We start from the raw sequence: 14,492 nt of genomic DNA, 5'->3' as shown, positions 1-14,492 counted from the left end.
TAAATTTAAATCTATTTTAAATTTAACTCTACTCGAATCGATTTAGATTTCGTTAAATTAGGTATCTATAAATACTAAATTCGATATTATCCCTAATTTTTTCTAAAGGTTTTAAGAATTCGGTTTTAAATTTTAATTAAAATGAATTATGTTAAAAACATCCTATTTAATCGAACTTGCTGTCGCTCTGTCTGATTCCTCACAATATAATATTTCTTTTAAAAATAAATTATTTACGATAATTTATTATTTTTTGATCCTCAAGTGTATAGCATTTTATTTCATTCTTTAGCGGCTTAGGATGCGTTGGCCTATCTCAACCAACAGAAACTGAAATGGCCGATGCCATGCCACTCTTGGCCTCTTCTCTTCACCCTATCACTCTCCCTCGCTCCTCTCTTCGTCTTCTGTCTTGCCCTCGCTCCGCTTCACCCTTCTCTCTGTCCGCTTCTTTCCCAAAATTCCCTTTCACCACCAAAATCCAATGCGCCAACACCAACAAACAACCAGACTCTCAGTCCCAAGCGACCTCGAGTTTCGACCCCAAAAGCGGTGTCGCAGTTTACAAGCCCAAGTCCTACGAAGTGCTCGTCACTGATGCTGCTAATTCTCTCGCTTTCGCTCTTCAGGAGGGCAAAACCCGCTTGGAGATTGATTTCCCGTAGCTTCCGTTTCCTTGTACTTTTTAATTTTTGGCTTCCATTATTGGCTTCTCCCGTCTTTAAGATATACCCTTTATTTTACGTTATGTTATGTTATCTTAGCTTCCAATTTGTTAATAGCAATACCCATCTCTTAATTTTCACTCTACAAGGATGGCTGGGGTGAAATAGTATTTAAACTTGCTGTTCACTAGCTTTGAGAACGGAAATGTGTTTGGCTGAAATTTGATTTTGGGCATGGGTTTGCAAAGTCGGTCATCTGTACCTGTTATGACTTTCCTCTAAATTTTGGATGGTTATTAGCCTTTGCGCAGTCATACCCTTCAGGGTTGTTATGAGTATTAACATGAAAATGATTGGGTCTCTCTTCCTTGTGATGCTTAAATTGGCAAAATGAGGAAAAATATTATGTGAGTCTAGTTTTTAATGGAATGACAAAGAGAACTATTGTACCTCATGCTTGATAATTTTTAATGTTAATTTTGCCATGTCAAAGTATTTGTTTTATAATATATTAAAGTGTAGCCCATGCTCTTGCAAACTTTTTTTCTTCCTCAGAAACCTCTTTTTCATGGATAGTGGTTGGTTCCCTTTGAGATGGATGGTCCTGTCTCCCGTGATATTTTCATGCCATTTTGGCTGGTTAATGGAAAAAACATCTTTCTGTATGAAAAAAAAAAAAAAAAAGGGGATGTCTTTTTGATTATTCAACATTTCAGCACGTCTTTTTCATGTTGAAAGAGTTAGGGATATTTGAAAATTTTTTATTCGTTGTATGCAACAAAAAAGAGCTTGTCACTTTAGCACAATTAAAAAAGAATTAAGGCATTGCTAATCTCAAGTTATTCTGAAATATCTTGAAAATAAAATTTGAAGAACGAGATTTGGAAGTAGGTTAGGACTTGTAATTCATTTCCGACATTCATTTGTGATCATGAGTTATTCAAAGTATGAGATAGAATTGGGTTAAAAAATCTGATTGTAAAATGCATATATAATTGGAATTACTCTCTTTGTGCCTCCACAGAAGAAAATGGTTGGGGGGTGGGGGCTTGAGAATTTTAGTCTTGGCGGGGTGCAACATTCTTTGCTTAGAAATGTCAAATCTCAAATCTCCTGCACCATTTTCTAGTTAATATTTCATTTTTATACCTTTTTAGTGCGTACTCCTTACACTTACTCATTCTCCTTGTAATTTTTCCCTTTTGGTTTGCATCTCAGGCCCTTGCCTAGCAACATTTCTTCTTACAAGGTACTTCTTATTGTTCTCAAGTTCATATTGTGGTTTCAATAATTTTGCATGCTGCTATCATTCACTGGTAATTATTTTTGTACTGGAATATGTACAGACGAATCTTATGAGTTGTTTGGGTCATCAAAACCATGTAGGGGTGTAAACGAACCAAGCTGCTTGAGGCGCCGCTCGGTTTGGCTCATTATATAAGCAAGCTAAGCTCGAGCCTTATTTTTAGGCTCATTAGCTGAGTTCGAACTTAGCAGTAATCAGTTCGTTAAGACTAACGAGTCGGCTCGATATGACTAGCGAGCCGGCTCGATATGACTAGCGAGCCGGCTCGATATGACTAGCGAGCCGGCTCGATAGTAGGTTCATTAAATAGGCTTGTGAAAATGCTCATTTGTAAAAACGTTTATAATATTTATTGTATTTCATTATATTGTAAATATATTTATTTGATTTATGCATGTTCTAAAAATAATATATTATTTAAAACTATAAAAATAATATATTATTTAAAATTATGATATAATCAATATAAAATTATTTATAGAATATAGTTATTTGTAATTTAAATTTAATTTTTTATGAAAATTAAGTTAATTTTTATATGAGAGCTAATCATAACTATGTAGTTTGAACTTTATAAGCCTAAATCTAAAACTCACTAGGGCTGTAAATTAGTCGAGCAATTCACGATCTGCTTATGACTCGGTTCAATAAAAGTTCAGCTTGGCTCAATTCGTTTTTTAAACGAGCCAAGCTTGAGCTTATTGATATTTGGCTCGAGCTTAAAAAAACTTTGACGAACCAAGCTTGAGCCCTTCAAAGCTTGGATCCATTCGGTTCGGTTCATTTTCACCACCTAGAACTATGTTATAGATATTCCCTATCAAACATATTTAATATGATTTTGTTCAGCTTTGTTCCAAGGACAAAAAAAATGAAGAACAAATAGATTTATAATTTCAAATTCCTAACTACATGAAGGGATCTTCAGATGAGTTCATTGATGCCAACATTCAACTTGCCCTGGCTGTTATCAGGAAGCTCCAAGAGAAAAGGGAAACCAGAGCTTGCATTGTAAGATGTGACTTTCATATATTATCTTCTTTACTTTTTTTTTTTTTAAATACTTTAAGATGAGTTAACATAGCATATTCGCTTTCAGGTGTTTCCTGACAAGCCAGAAAAGCGCAGGGCTTCTCAGCTTTTCAAAGCAGCTCTTGACTCGGTAACATACTAATCAACGTTAATTTATCTTTAATCTGAGCCACTAGAGGTTGGGAGATTTGGTGGTTTTCGTGACTATTCTAATTGGTGGCCTTTGACTGTTTGGAGTACTTAGCTTCTCAAGATGACACTTATAAAACCTGTGTTTGTTACTTGTAGGGATTTGTGAATGTTAGGGTTCAGTAGTCAAGCTAACATCAGATGAAGGAAAAAAAAAAAAAAAAAACAACGATTCTTTCATAACAAGCATGCTACATTAATTTTCAAGTACTGTCATGATGGGAACCTAAAACGTGCTTAGAAATTCTATTAGGACATCCTTTCTTCATTTAACATCAAATTAATTTTTTTATTTAGTTCATATTTTTGAACCTTTTGATAAGTGAAAAGGAGAGAGAGGAGCTAATGTACATTAACTCCTAAATGTTTGTGTTTGCTTGCAGATTGATGGCATAACCATAGGTTCGCTTGATGATGTTCCCAGTGGTGCTGTCACCTCATTTTTCAAGTCTATAAGGAACACCTTGGATTTTGATTTTGAAGATGATAATGAAGGTAGTTCTATAAAGTCAAGCTAACTGCTGGAATCTGTGTCTGTGTCTTGTGTTCATCTGACTTTCATTTATTTGTTAATCAATTACTCTTTTACTTTGTCTGAACCATATCCTGATCTATTTGAATGATGCATTCAAATGGAAATGCAATTGGGTCTGTGTTTGAAACTTGAAAGGACAAAATTTTTAGTTTGCCCTTGAGAATTAGGTCAATTTACTAAGGTCAATCATCAATGGGTTTGGCATACATCTTAAGGTGGATTGTGGGTTTTTGAAATTTCAATGGTTTAAAAATGTATAAATAAGGTGAATTGTGAAAGTTATTGAATGCAATCATTATATGATTTATGGTAGAAGAGTATTCTCCACTGAAAATTTTGTGGTTTAGTTAGTGTTGGATTTTTATGACTTTAATTGCATGGTTTTGGAGTGAACCTGATAAATAAGTTTGACATATTATGATGATTATTATTTTTATAGGTTCAATAGTCAATATATTCACGTGGTCTTCCATTGTAATTAGAGAACATAGAAAAGAAAAGGCATGCACCTGTTTAAGGTATCTGGGTTCAGTAATGAGAAAAATAAAATTTCTTCTTTGGCCTTGGTAGCAGCTGCATGATTTATAAAATTTTAAAGTAGTTAGACATGATATCATTTTTAGGATGATATGTTTTCATGATTAGGGACTGAAATGGCACTGTCAAAGAAAGATGGTATTTTAGAATTTACACATTAAAGGTTCTTGCCTATTTCTCAAAGTTTATGGATTATGTAGTATGGAAGTGCTTGCAAATATATGTTGAGTAGGTGACAAAACTGAATTGATCCTTGATTATCAGAATTTAGATTGCACTCTTGTCATCTTGTGACATTTCATATTGTAAATACTCACCTTTTCTTTAATTTGTCTTAAATCTATTTTGCCCACAATAATGGGGATCAAAACTTTTTAAAGGATTTCTTTTTCTGGATGAGATTGAGATTTGTGATCTAGTCGACATTATAGTGTGCTGTATGTGTTTTAATCTGTTCATTTTATTCATTTTTTTTTTCAAACCTCCTGGAAATAGTAAAGAAAAAGAAAAGCTTTGAGCTTGAACATTCTTTATCATCTATTTCATTTGCAGGTCGTTGGCAGTCCAATGAACCACCATCCCTTTATGTATTTATTAATTGTAGCACACGTGAACTTTCTGCTATAGAGAAGTATGTGGTAAGATTTCTTTCAAACAAATTTTATCAATTTTACTTCCATTGATTTGATTTCAATCCGGTAGTATCTTCTGAGTTAGCATATCTCCATTTGGCAGTACTTATTGCAGCTTTGTTATTATTATTCCATTATCCTTTTTTTTCCCATTTATTACTCGATAAGCATTTCAATTATGGTCTCATGGACTCAAATCCTCTCTATTTATTAGTTATGTGTTATAAACATAATATACCTCATCTTGTCTTCCAAATGGAATGCAAGTTTGATAAATTTGAATGATGTTTGAGTGTATGGATGTAATGTGCATAAGTTGTACTTTAATGGCTGTGTTAGATAATCTATGACTTGAGATTTGTTAAGTGTAGACTTTCATGCAAACATGTTTGCAAATCTTGCTTTCTAATTCTGGTCTCTTGCATGCTCAAAGTCTCAAAAGTTACTGGCTTTGACTTTTTTTTTTTCTACTTAAATGTTTTTGTTGATGGTAATGTTTTTGTTTAGTATGTATCTGGATGTCTTTCATCATTAACTACAACATTTTCCCCCAAAGTTTTTAATTATAGTTCCAATTATTCTGAAAGTCTCTATAAAATCTTTAAGTCATCAGTGTCTTTATGTTGGAAAGAACTCCAGGAATAATATGCTAGCATTTGTCACAATTCATCATTAACTGCAACATTTTCTCACGAAGTTTTAATCTTAGTTCCAATTATTCTGAGAGTCTCTATAAAATCTTGAAGTCGTCAGTGTCTTTATTTTAGCAAGAACTCCAGGAATAATATGCTAGCATTTGTCAAAATTTTTGTCATATATTGGTGAAATTATTTTTCAAGTAATTTGACTAATTGGAATCTGCAGGAAAAATTTGCCACTTCAACCCCAACTCTTCTGTTCAATCTTGAACTTGACACATTGCGGTATGCTTTTTTCCTGGCTTAAGTTTGTGTTACTCCTATTTCATTATTGATGAAATTGGTCTTTTCGTTTAATAAAAACTGGATCCTTTTTCAGTGGTGACTTAGGTCTTCTGGGATTTCCAACCAAAGATTTGCACTATCGATTTCTCTCTCGGTTCATCCCAGTGTTTTATATTCGGATCAGAGAGTACTCAAAGGTTTCTTTTTTTAATTGATCTTAATCTTCTGTTTCATTTGTTATTGAATTATGGTCTTCACTTCAGTAACTTATTGTTCTTAATTATTTTAGACAGTGGCAGTAGCACCTTTTGTTGTAAATTACAATGGAGCATTGTTTCGTCAATACCCTGGTATGAAATTATTTCCTTTGAGTTGAGTTGGTTATGTTGGTTGAAAAGACAGTTGATTTCTTTCTTCTGGGTTTGAAATTTGCTTTTTGGTGTTAAATTGAGTGATATTGATAGCCTACAATTTCATTTTATAGATGGTGAATATAAATGAGAGAACATTAGAACAATGGGTCAACTAAGTTTCTTAAATCACTATAGTGGGCAACTAACCTCTGATGCTAATTGGCTATTGGATCTCTCTCTCTCTCTCTCTCTCTCTCTCTCTCTCTCTCTCTCTCTCTCTCTTAAATCTATAGTTGAAACTTGGTGTGTATAACTTGGAATAAGGCTGTGGATTATGGACTACTGTCCTGGCCCAGCTGTTTTGCATGCCAACTTCTGTTCATGTCAGTGAATACTCTCACTATTTAGATCAGGCACATTAATTTGGTGAATACCAATCTTGAATAGATAGTTTATTATTCCTTTTAGATGCACATATACATTCTACATGTGTGAATTAAATCCATTTTGCTTACTGTTTGAAAGTGCAAGTATATTTTGCAGCATGCAATTATAACAAAAACATAATACATTTTGCAGTATGTGTTTTCTGCACCAGAGCAGATTCTCCCCAAAAGTTATCAAATGTTTATTACCTCAATTCTGAAAATGTAAGCAATATCCTATACATATATAGCCGATGAGTGGTAGTAACTAAAGCATCTCTGAGTCCATGCTTTTGATGGCAGGCCAAGCAACAGATGCTTTTAGGATGCCAAGGTTTTAAGTAATATAGTTTAGGTGATGATGAAAAAGGAATAACATCATTTTAAATTCTTCTTTTTTTTTTCTCTTTTCAATTTATAGGCTAGCCCTTATATTCAGGTGGCTGGAGAAAAGAAAGCAAGGGACAGACCTTAAAAGTTACAACCAGTCACTGCTACTAATCACAAACATTAAGCACTGGCCATCATTGGGCACAAGTCAACAACTAACCAAAACCACAGCCATTGAACAAAAAGAAAAAGCTCATATTTTCGTTGAGTTTGTAGGCTAGTGGCTAGCCCTTGGACTTGGGGGAAACAAAAAGAATCCCCATGATTGTCCAGATGCATTCCACCCTGATGGTCCTACTAGTAAATACTGGGTGGTTACAGTTGATCTCTGATTTCATCATTATCAATATGTTCCTGATTACCCCACTTCATTTTTTAATATTATTTCATGTCCGTCATTCAACTTGTAACATGTGCAGGTCCATGGCAGGTGATGCTTAAACAAGCAGATGGTTCTTATGCTTGTGTAGCAGAAAGTGCAACACGCTTTACACTTGGCGAGGTATTTATTTGTTTTAGTCAATAAATTCCATGCACTTCATTGTGGTTATGAATAACTTAAGGTTCTTTGGTGGGCTCCAGACCAAAGAAGAACTGCTGAGGGTCCTTGGACTGCAGGAGGAAAAAGGAAGCTTACTAGAATTTCTTCGCAGGGGCTACAAGGTAATCCTTGCTATCTGAGTAGTTTCTTCCTATTGTAAGTTGACATTTTTATGTGCCGCTATGACTATAAGTACTTCCTAAAAATGGGTGTACTTATTTCTTCTGTTATCTTCATACCATACTAATACATGTGTTGCCATTTTCTTTTTCACTGTGAATTGTAAAATGTAAGTGATGGACGCATGGAAAAGACATGTGCACAATTGAGTATTAAAGATATGGACCGTAGTAAATATGGTTTAGCTCCAGTTTTCTCCTAATAAAATCTATATGACTATGACCTAAATATATATATATATATATATATATATTATCTTTTTAAATTACTTTTAAATGTCAACTTTCATCAATTAAAAGGAAAATATTGCAGCTATATATATATGATGGTTCTTCCCACAACTCTAAGATGAATAGTTAACTTTTGGGCAAAAACACTACAATCAAGTCCGAATCTTTGTCAAACCTGCTTTTTATGTGCAGCTGTGCTTGGTCCTTGGCGTCATTTTATATAATAAAAGAAATTTGTGATGGTGGGAAGGTGTTGGGTTTGAACCTTCCTTGGCTAAGATACTGCATAAAATATCTTAAGATGTAACTATATTTTGCTTGCATACAAAACAATTATATATATATATATATATATATATATATATATATATATATATAATCCTGGAAATTCTGTGGTTGTGGATAAATTCCTCTTTTTCCTAGTCAAAACCTTAATACTTAATGCGATTGAAGATAACTGGAGTCATGTGCCATGCAGTTAATTCGATATATTGTACAGTGATGTTCCTCGTTTAGGCTACTCATAGTTGCGCATGTAGTTAAGAGTTTAGCCCACTCATTTTGTACCTGGCAGTGGCAACTACATATGACCTTGTGTATATTCATAGATACACAGAGACGCATGAGCTGCATCCAATATATGGTCATCATTTAAAATTTATAAATTTTTTGTCTTACCATTTAAGGCTGGTTGTGATGCTTATCATGGTAGACTCCAGATATTGCTTGTATTACGGCTGCAATCTTGTTCATTCTTTCATCTATACCCTAACTGGGTCACAAGTTGAAAGTCCCAGCCTTTCCTGGCTGTCGTGTGTGCACATGCAAACTTATGTGGATCTCTACATGTTTGAAAATGAAAAAGAGGCACTTTGGAAACTCCATTATTTAAACTGAAATTATTCATTTTTCAGTCTGCAACTTGGTGGGAAGAAGATGTTGAATTGGAAATATCTTCTGAGTGGCGTAGTTGAATATGAGCAACTGCAACTAGACGAGCAACTGCAACTAGACGAGCACATGTAGAAATGAGTAAAAAGGGAGATGGTACAGGTTTAGGCATAATGATTGGTGAAGCCTGAAAATTTTCATGTTATTTGTTCTTTCATTTATCGTTTCCCATGATAGGAATTACATTGCCACTGAATGTAAAGGATGTAGAGAAAATTCAGTTTACAGAGAAATTTCTTATTCTCAATGGTCCCGGTAAACACAAATACGTATGGCTCTATTAAACCAACTATATTCCAGTGATTTATATATATATATATATATATATATATATATATATAATTCCTAGCTTGTTCTAACAGACTCGTCTGATGGACAAAGCCCAAGAGTACCAACAGAGTTTGCACTCATGTGAATTCATGTCAGCTAATCTTTACAAATTAAACCTTCTCCACATCATCATCACAGGCAAATACACTCTGTGGCATCCTTTTGTATCCTAGTGGGTTATAAAAAGAAACTGAGAGCAGAATCTTACTTTTTATGACTATATATGGTGCATAAAGCTTTAGCATACAAGCGAAATCATCTTATTTGCATTTCACTCTTCTGCGCTAAAGTCAGGTTCTGGTGGCCTCTGCGGTTTCAGCAAGTTTGTACCGCTAGTGCTGCGAAGCCTGTGCCCACGAAGAGCATTGGCTGCAAAGCGAGACGCAAGGAGTGTTGCACCAAATCTGGACGAACTACTTTGTGACAGTAATGCCCTTCCATCATCTTCCTGATCATGCTCAGCTGCTTCTTCCTGGATACGAAGTTCTGCTGCTTTCCTCCTGGCATACTTACGCCAAGAAGCTTGGATTAACATGGCGGCCCAAGTCCTCCATTGCTGCGAGTAGAAACGGAAAGTGTGCTGCACCTGCCTGCTATGAAGACGCCTAAACTGACTTGCAACGAACTTCAGCTCTTCAGCTTCCAAGGCAAAAGCCTCTACCTCAGTTAAGGCCATTACAGTCCTAGTAGATGAGGGTAAGCTATTACCAGCTTTAGGGTCCAGTGCCCAAGTTAGAAGCTCTTCTCCACAAAAATCCCCTTCTTTCAAGAATCCTCTGTTGAAAAATCCACTCCTTCCACCATCAGTAGTCACACTCTCTAGGCGGCCACGAATGATGAATAGCATTTCATCGACAGGGTCCCCTTCACGGACTATGTGAGTTTCGTCTGTGTATAGACTTGGCTTCAGTCGTTCACAAATAGCATCTAGCAACCTTTCATCCATATTGGCAAACAGAGGAACCTGCAGTCGTGTTCCTTAGAGAAGAATGATACACCTGGAGCAACAAAAATACAAAACTGGATATACTTACCCTTCTGACTAAATTTAAACAAAGATGTCTCTTGATATCCCTTCTGAGATCTTTTGGTAGATTCTGGACCAGACTTTCTTCATCCACTCCCCGAGTTTCCAACCATTTGTATTGATCATACCGCCTGACTCGCTCCCTAAGATCCTGTGGAAGCAAGCGATGATGCATCCACTGCTCCGAATCACGCCTTTTGATCCTCATCTCCTCCAGACGAACAGTAATAGACGAAAGGTAGGTCTGCAGCAACCAAGACACATCAAACCTCAGAATCAGGATTCAATGTTATTGATACATTGCATTTGTTTTCAAATGTTATTAGTAGTGAAATAGGTTCTCTTCCAAGATACCATTTCAGATTAACAACATCCCTCAAACAGATTGTAACATGTTCTGAGATATTAGCAGCCTCAGTAGTTCACAAAAGAATTAAAACAGCATCTAATCTGAATCAAATCAACTTACATTTAAGTACTTAACATACCTGCATGTTTCCAATCAGAAGCGCAAAGAGGACAAGCCCAGAAATTGCTATTGCAATGGAAAATAGAACCTCCAAAGGATAGGTGCTGGTTGCAAGTCCCTGACCAAGTGTACTGTGGAAAATAAAATGCATCAGTTTAAATAAATGAAATTTCAGAAATATTTAATATAGGCAAAAAATTTATATCAGTGGGAGATAGAAAAAAAAAATGAAAGGTTTATAAAATAAAGGCCCAATAAAACAAATTAGCTTGACAAGTTAGAGTCTAACTATTCAAATATATTAAGAGGATTTAAATTCACACCCTGGCTCATAAAATTCTAATATGGTATCAGTCACATGGTTTAACAATCCAAAAAAGTGATTGTGGAGAGTTCATAGGGAGAAAACTGTCTGGACTGCAAAGGCCAACTTAAAAGAAAAGATCCTAAAAAAAATTAGAAAAAAAACACATAAGTGGCAAATAGAAAAAAAATTAAGGGTTTTATAAAATAGAAGCCAATAAATCAAAATAGCTTATGCTATTAGAGCCAATTATCCGAACCCATTAAAAGAATTTAAATCCACACTCCAGCCCATAAAAAGTCTATCAATTTCAATTAATAGAACTATCATCAGTTCATTATTCTATTAAGAAACATATTATTAAAAGAAAAAAACAAAAAAAAAAGATGTTTTGGCTATTATGTAAGGAAAATATTTCTGCAGTATATACCTCAAGTTTTGCAAGCCCCACCATAAACAGTAAAATAATTTAGAGCGGAATACCCTTGATGCTACAATGTCTGATGACATGGCCTGTGTATAGATTCCGTAATTAAATGGTGAATTGCTATCATCTACATTACAGTTGCTTGCAAGAACATCATCGCTGACCCTTCTCCACTCATGGAAACCTGGCAATACCTTGTTGCCACAGTACAAGAAACCTATGTCGCATTTCGCACTTTCAATGCAAGCTTTCTGCCAGCATGTGTCCTTGCGTTCAACAGCTAGTAAGTACCAGAACGCCCCAGCTATCTGCAAATTTCCTCCAGAATATATTTATTGTGTGTTGGTAATACTCATATTAAGAAAAAGGTAACAGATTCTTGGCATTTGGAATCATTCCAGGCATAAAACTAATTCAAATTCAGAATAAAAAAGATTGTGAAGCATTACTATGTTAAAATGGTATACTAATCTCTGCAGGTTAGACTACACCACCTAGGACCACACACTGCTCCTATCCGAATATCCAAAGAAGTGATGAAAAGCCTATTCCATAACAGCAAATACTTACATGACTGGCAAGCATGTACCAAAGCAGATAGTATGCAGCACCAAGCCAAGCACTATCAGCAAAGGCACCAGTAGTCTTTTTGAGGTCTGAAGTTAAAGGAACAAAGCGGAGAAATCTTGGGATGTATTGAAGAAAGACGAGAATTAACAACGCTTGTTTAGTAGCCAATACCTCGGAACCTTTTCTTTTATTATTAAGATATTTCCATACCGCCACCTGCAGAAACGAATTAAATAAATGCATCAACATTGAGCAGAATCAAATGGTAAACATGTAGAGAACTGAATGAATGATCTCCATCACATATTAACTAGAATGCATCCATGGTCAATGAAAATACCAAACCTATTGTTATCATTAAGAAGATTGGTGAGATGGCATGGCACCGCAGTCCAATTTCTCCTAAATGTTTATTTTGCAAATACTCATTATGATGATCATATGTAAGACCCTCGAAAACTTTGCTTTTGTGTCTATACATAAAGATGGAAATTTACTCAAAATTTCCAAAATTAACTGCTTAAAAGAAGACCTGCTACTAAGCAAGCAGATTTCATAGGCATTGTCAAAAAGCTTGAGAATTTTAAGAAGGCAATAAATCTACTAAAGCAAAGAAGTAAGCTTTCTCAAACCTGTGGTAAGGGTAGCACAGAAAGGAAATCAACTATGAAATAACGACTTAAATAACGGGCAGCTATCTGTGCAGGATCTATGACAAGTTCACCTCGTCCAAAGACCCTTGATGATGGTGCAACAAAAGCTGTGCGGAACTGAAGAGCCATCCGAAGCAGATGGAAAGCATCAAGCATTGTCCGCACAGCTGTAATTGTAGCCGCTAGATTTGTATCCATGCCTAGGCATACCATTTTATAGTTAAAGACTGGCAGATAAAAGAACAAAGGATCAACAGACACTGCAAGAATGCAGGCTATGACAAAAAGCCTATTCCATAGCAGGAGAGATTTGTCTTGAGGATCAAATATCTTTTTCTCAGACACTTTAAGATCCTCCGGAAATACTGCACGAGAGACTCCAGTTGTTATTGATCGACCAATTGTTATCAGTCCTTCTGATCCCTTTTTCATCCCAAACCTGAAAGATTGTGATGGATCCTTCTTTCCACGTCCACTAAGAGAGAATCCTTCTAAACTGAACCGGAATTTCTTCATCCCACGTTTTCCAGCAGTGTTAGTATTCAATGACAATTTAGAGTCCAAATCATCCAATCTATATGTGCAAATACAATTCAACATCAGGTTTAATCATACATTTAAAATGAATTAAAAAAAAGAAAGATGTAAATGGGTACTACTTTTTTATTCAAAACATAATCTTGATGGAGAAAATTATTAAGAGATAAAACACGAGCATTTGTTATTAGAGTGAAATAAAAGAGGATTGAATGTGAATTGTATACCTCACAAATTTCTCCCTCTGGCCACCAATGTACTGTGACTTGTAATTACAATCAAACATTTTGTAGAACAGGTCACATAGATACCTTCAAGGCAAAAGTTACCAACTTGCATTTGGTAATATCAATCAACAGAAACTCCTGCACAACCAAAAGAAGTGAAAGATGCTGCAATAGAAATCCTTCCAGGGAAAATTCTCAACCTATTCATGAAACATGTAATTCAAAAGTCATTTCAACTAAATGTAAGGTAAGCACAACAAAGTATCGATAGGTTGTAATGCTTAAACCAGAATTTAAATGAGATAATAAAGCTGCAAAAATTGTAGAAATTATTAACATCTGTGTCGATGACACAAGAAATTGGGACATTCTGGAAATCACTAGACAAAACCAACATCTGCAGTATTGCAGATAAAACACTGCAACTGTTGTTGGAGATGCTGAAAGTAACATTTCTTCATTTAGATAACTTCTGGTAGTTTCTGAAGATCTTGCACGAGACTAAACCATAAATCATAAAATAATAGTGAACCTAGAAATCACTTGTTAACGTGTAACTTACAGAATTTCACAATATGATTGGCAGTTCAGCAAGAGAGATATGGCTGTAAATTATACCCATTTTAGCATGTAAATAACAAAAGAGAAAGCTTAAACTTTCATTACATGATGCATATAGTCCTAACCAAACCCAAAAAGAAGAACAAACATGCTATGACAAGAAAACTGGTTGGACAATTACATGGAGCAGGCCTAGAATTGATAACCAGCTATAAATTAACAATGTCTTAAACAACCTAATAATGCCACCATTGAGTCATTGGCATCAGCATTCCCTCATGAAATTATTAATCCCCAGAAATTACTACACTCGATTTTCTCCTACAAAGAATTCCAAAACAAAAACAATTTCATTAGGCCTATTAGGGTACCCATTGTTATTGCCCTCAAAATTTCATCAAATTATTGATAGCATCATAAACTAATGGCCAATAATAGTTTTAACCCCCAAATAAAAATTGAACTAATTAAATAAAAAAATAAATAACTAATTTAGTT

The 14,492-nt window shown here is 35.0% G+C and overlaps 2 protein-coding genes across 3 annotated transcripts; one reads left to right on the top strand and one right to left on the bottom strand.

Annotated features, from left to right (window-relative positions):
• Positions 1 to 276: 276 nt before the first annotated feature.
• Positions 277 to 10,279, top strand: LOC110640778 (protein LPA3). 2 transcript variants are annotated; one of them, XM_058148071.1, is made up of 12 exons: positions 277 to 661; positions 1,884 to 1,914; positions 2,890 to 2,982; positions 3,071 to 3,133; positions 3,576 to 3,687; positions 4,817 to 4,902; positions 5,761 to 5,819; positions 5,914 to 6,016; positions 6,109 to 6,169; positions 7,407 to 7,489; positions 7,570 to 7,650; positions 9,514 to 10,279. In XM_058148071.1, exons 1-12 carry the CDS (start codon positions 336 to 338, stop codon positions 9,553 to 9,555), a joined length of 1,140 nt encoding a protein of 379 aa, XP_058004054.1. In that variant the 5' UTR covers positions 277 to 335; the 3' UTR covers positions 9,556 to 10,279. The 2 variants fall into 2 exon arrangements, with proteins under 2 accessions (XP_058004054.1, XP_021647943.2); XM_021792251.2 differs by lacking the exon at positions 9,514 to 10,279 and adding an exon at positions 8,853 to 9,136 and having other exon boundaries at positions 279 to 661.
• Positions 9,367 to 13,352, bottom strand: LOC110640769 (putative cyclic nucleotide-gated ion channel 8). The gene is made up of 6 exons (XM_021792236.2): positions 12,649 to 13,352; positions 12,017 to 12,232; positions 11,450 to 11,754; positions 10,735 to 10,846; positions 10,254 to 10,490; positions 9,367 to 10,183 (listed from the first exon to the last, which is right to left on the bottom strand). The coding sequence occupies exons 1-6, from the start codon at positions 13,267 to 13,269 to the stop codon at positions 9,491 to 9,493; spliced, it is 2,184 nt and encodes a 727-aa protein (XP_021647928.2). The 5' UTR covers positions 13,270 to 13,352; the 3' UTR covers positions 9,367 to 9,490.
• Between the last annotated feature and the right edge of the window lie 1,140 nt (positions 13,353 to 14,492).

The sequence above is a fragment of the Hevea brasiliensis genome, chromosome 1, assembly GCF_030052815.1.
Source record: "Hevea brasiliensis isolate MT/VB/25A 57/8 chromosome 1, ASM3005281v1, whole genome shotgun sequence".
Classification (NCBI taxonomy): Eukaryota; Viridiplantae; Streptophyta; class Magnoliopsida; order Malpighiales; family Euphorbiaceae; genus Hevea; species Hevea brasiliensis.
This window is presented reverse-complemented; position numbering and strand designations above follow the sequence as displayed.

Coding starts and splice junctions, on each gene's coding strand:
- LOC110640778 (XM_021792251.2), top strand. CDS start 336: ATGGCCGATGCCATGCCACTCTTGGCCTCTTCTCTTCACCCTATCACT. Junction 2,983..3,070: donor GGGAAACCAGAGCTTGCATT/GTAAGATGTGAC, acceptor ATTCGCTTTCAG/GTGTTTCCTGACAAGCCAGA. Junction 6,017..6,108: donor GGATCAGAGAGTACTCAAAG/GTTTCTTTTTTT, acceptor TAATTATTTTAG/ACAGTGGCAGTAGCACCTTT.
- LOC110640769 (XM_021792236.2), bottom strand. CDS start 13,269: ATGTTGAATTGTATTTGCACATATAGATTGGATGATTTGGACTCTAAA. Junction 10,491..10,734: donor TTCTGATTGGAAACATGCAG/GTATGTTAAGTA, acceptor TGGTTGCTGCAG/ACCTACCTTTCGTCTATTAC. Junction 10,184..10,253: donor GTTTAAATTTAGTCAGAAGG/GTAAGTATATCC, acceptor ACACGACTGCAG/GTTCCTCTGTTTGCCAATAT.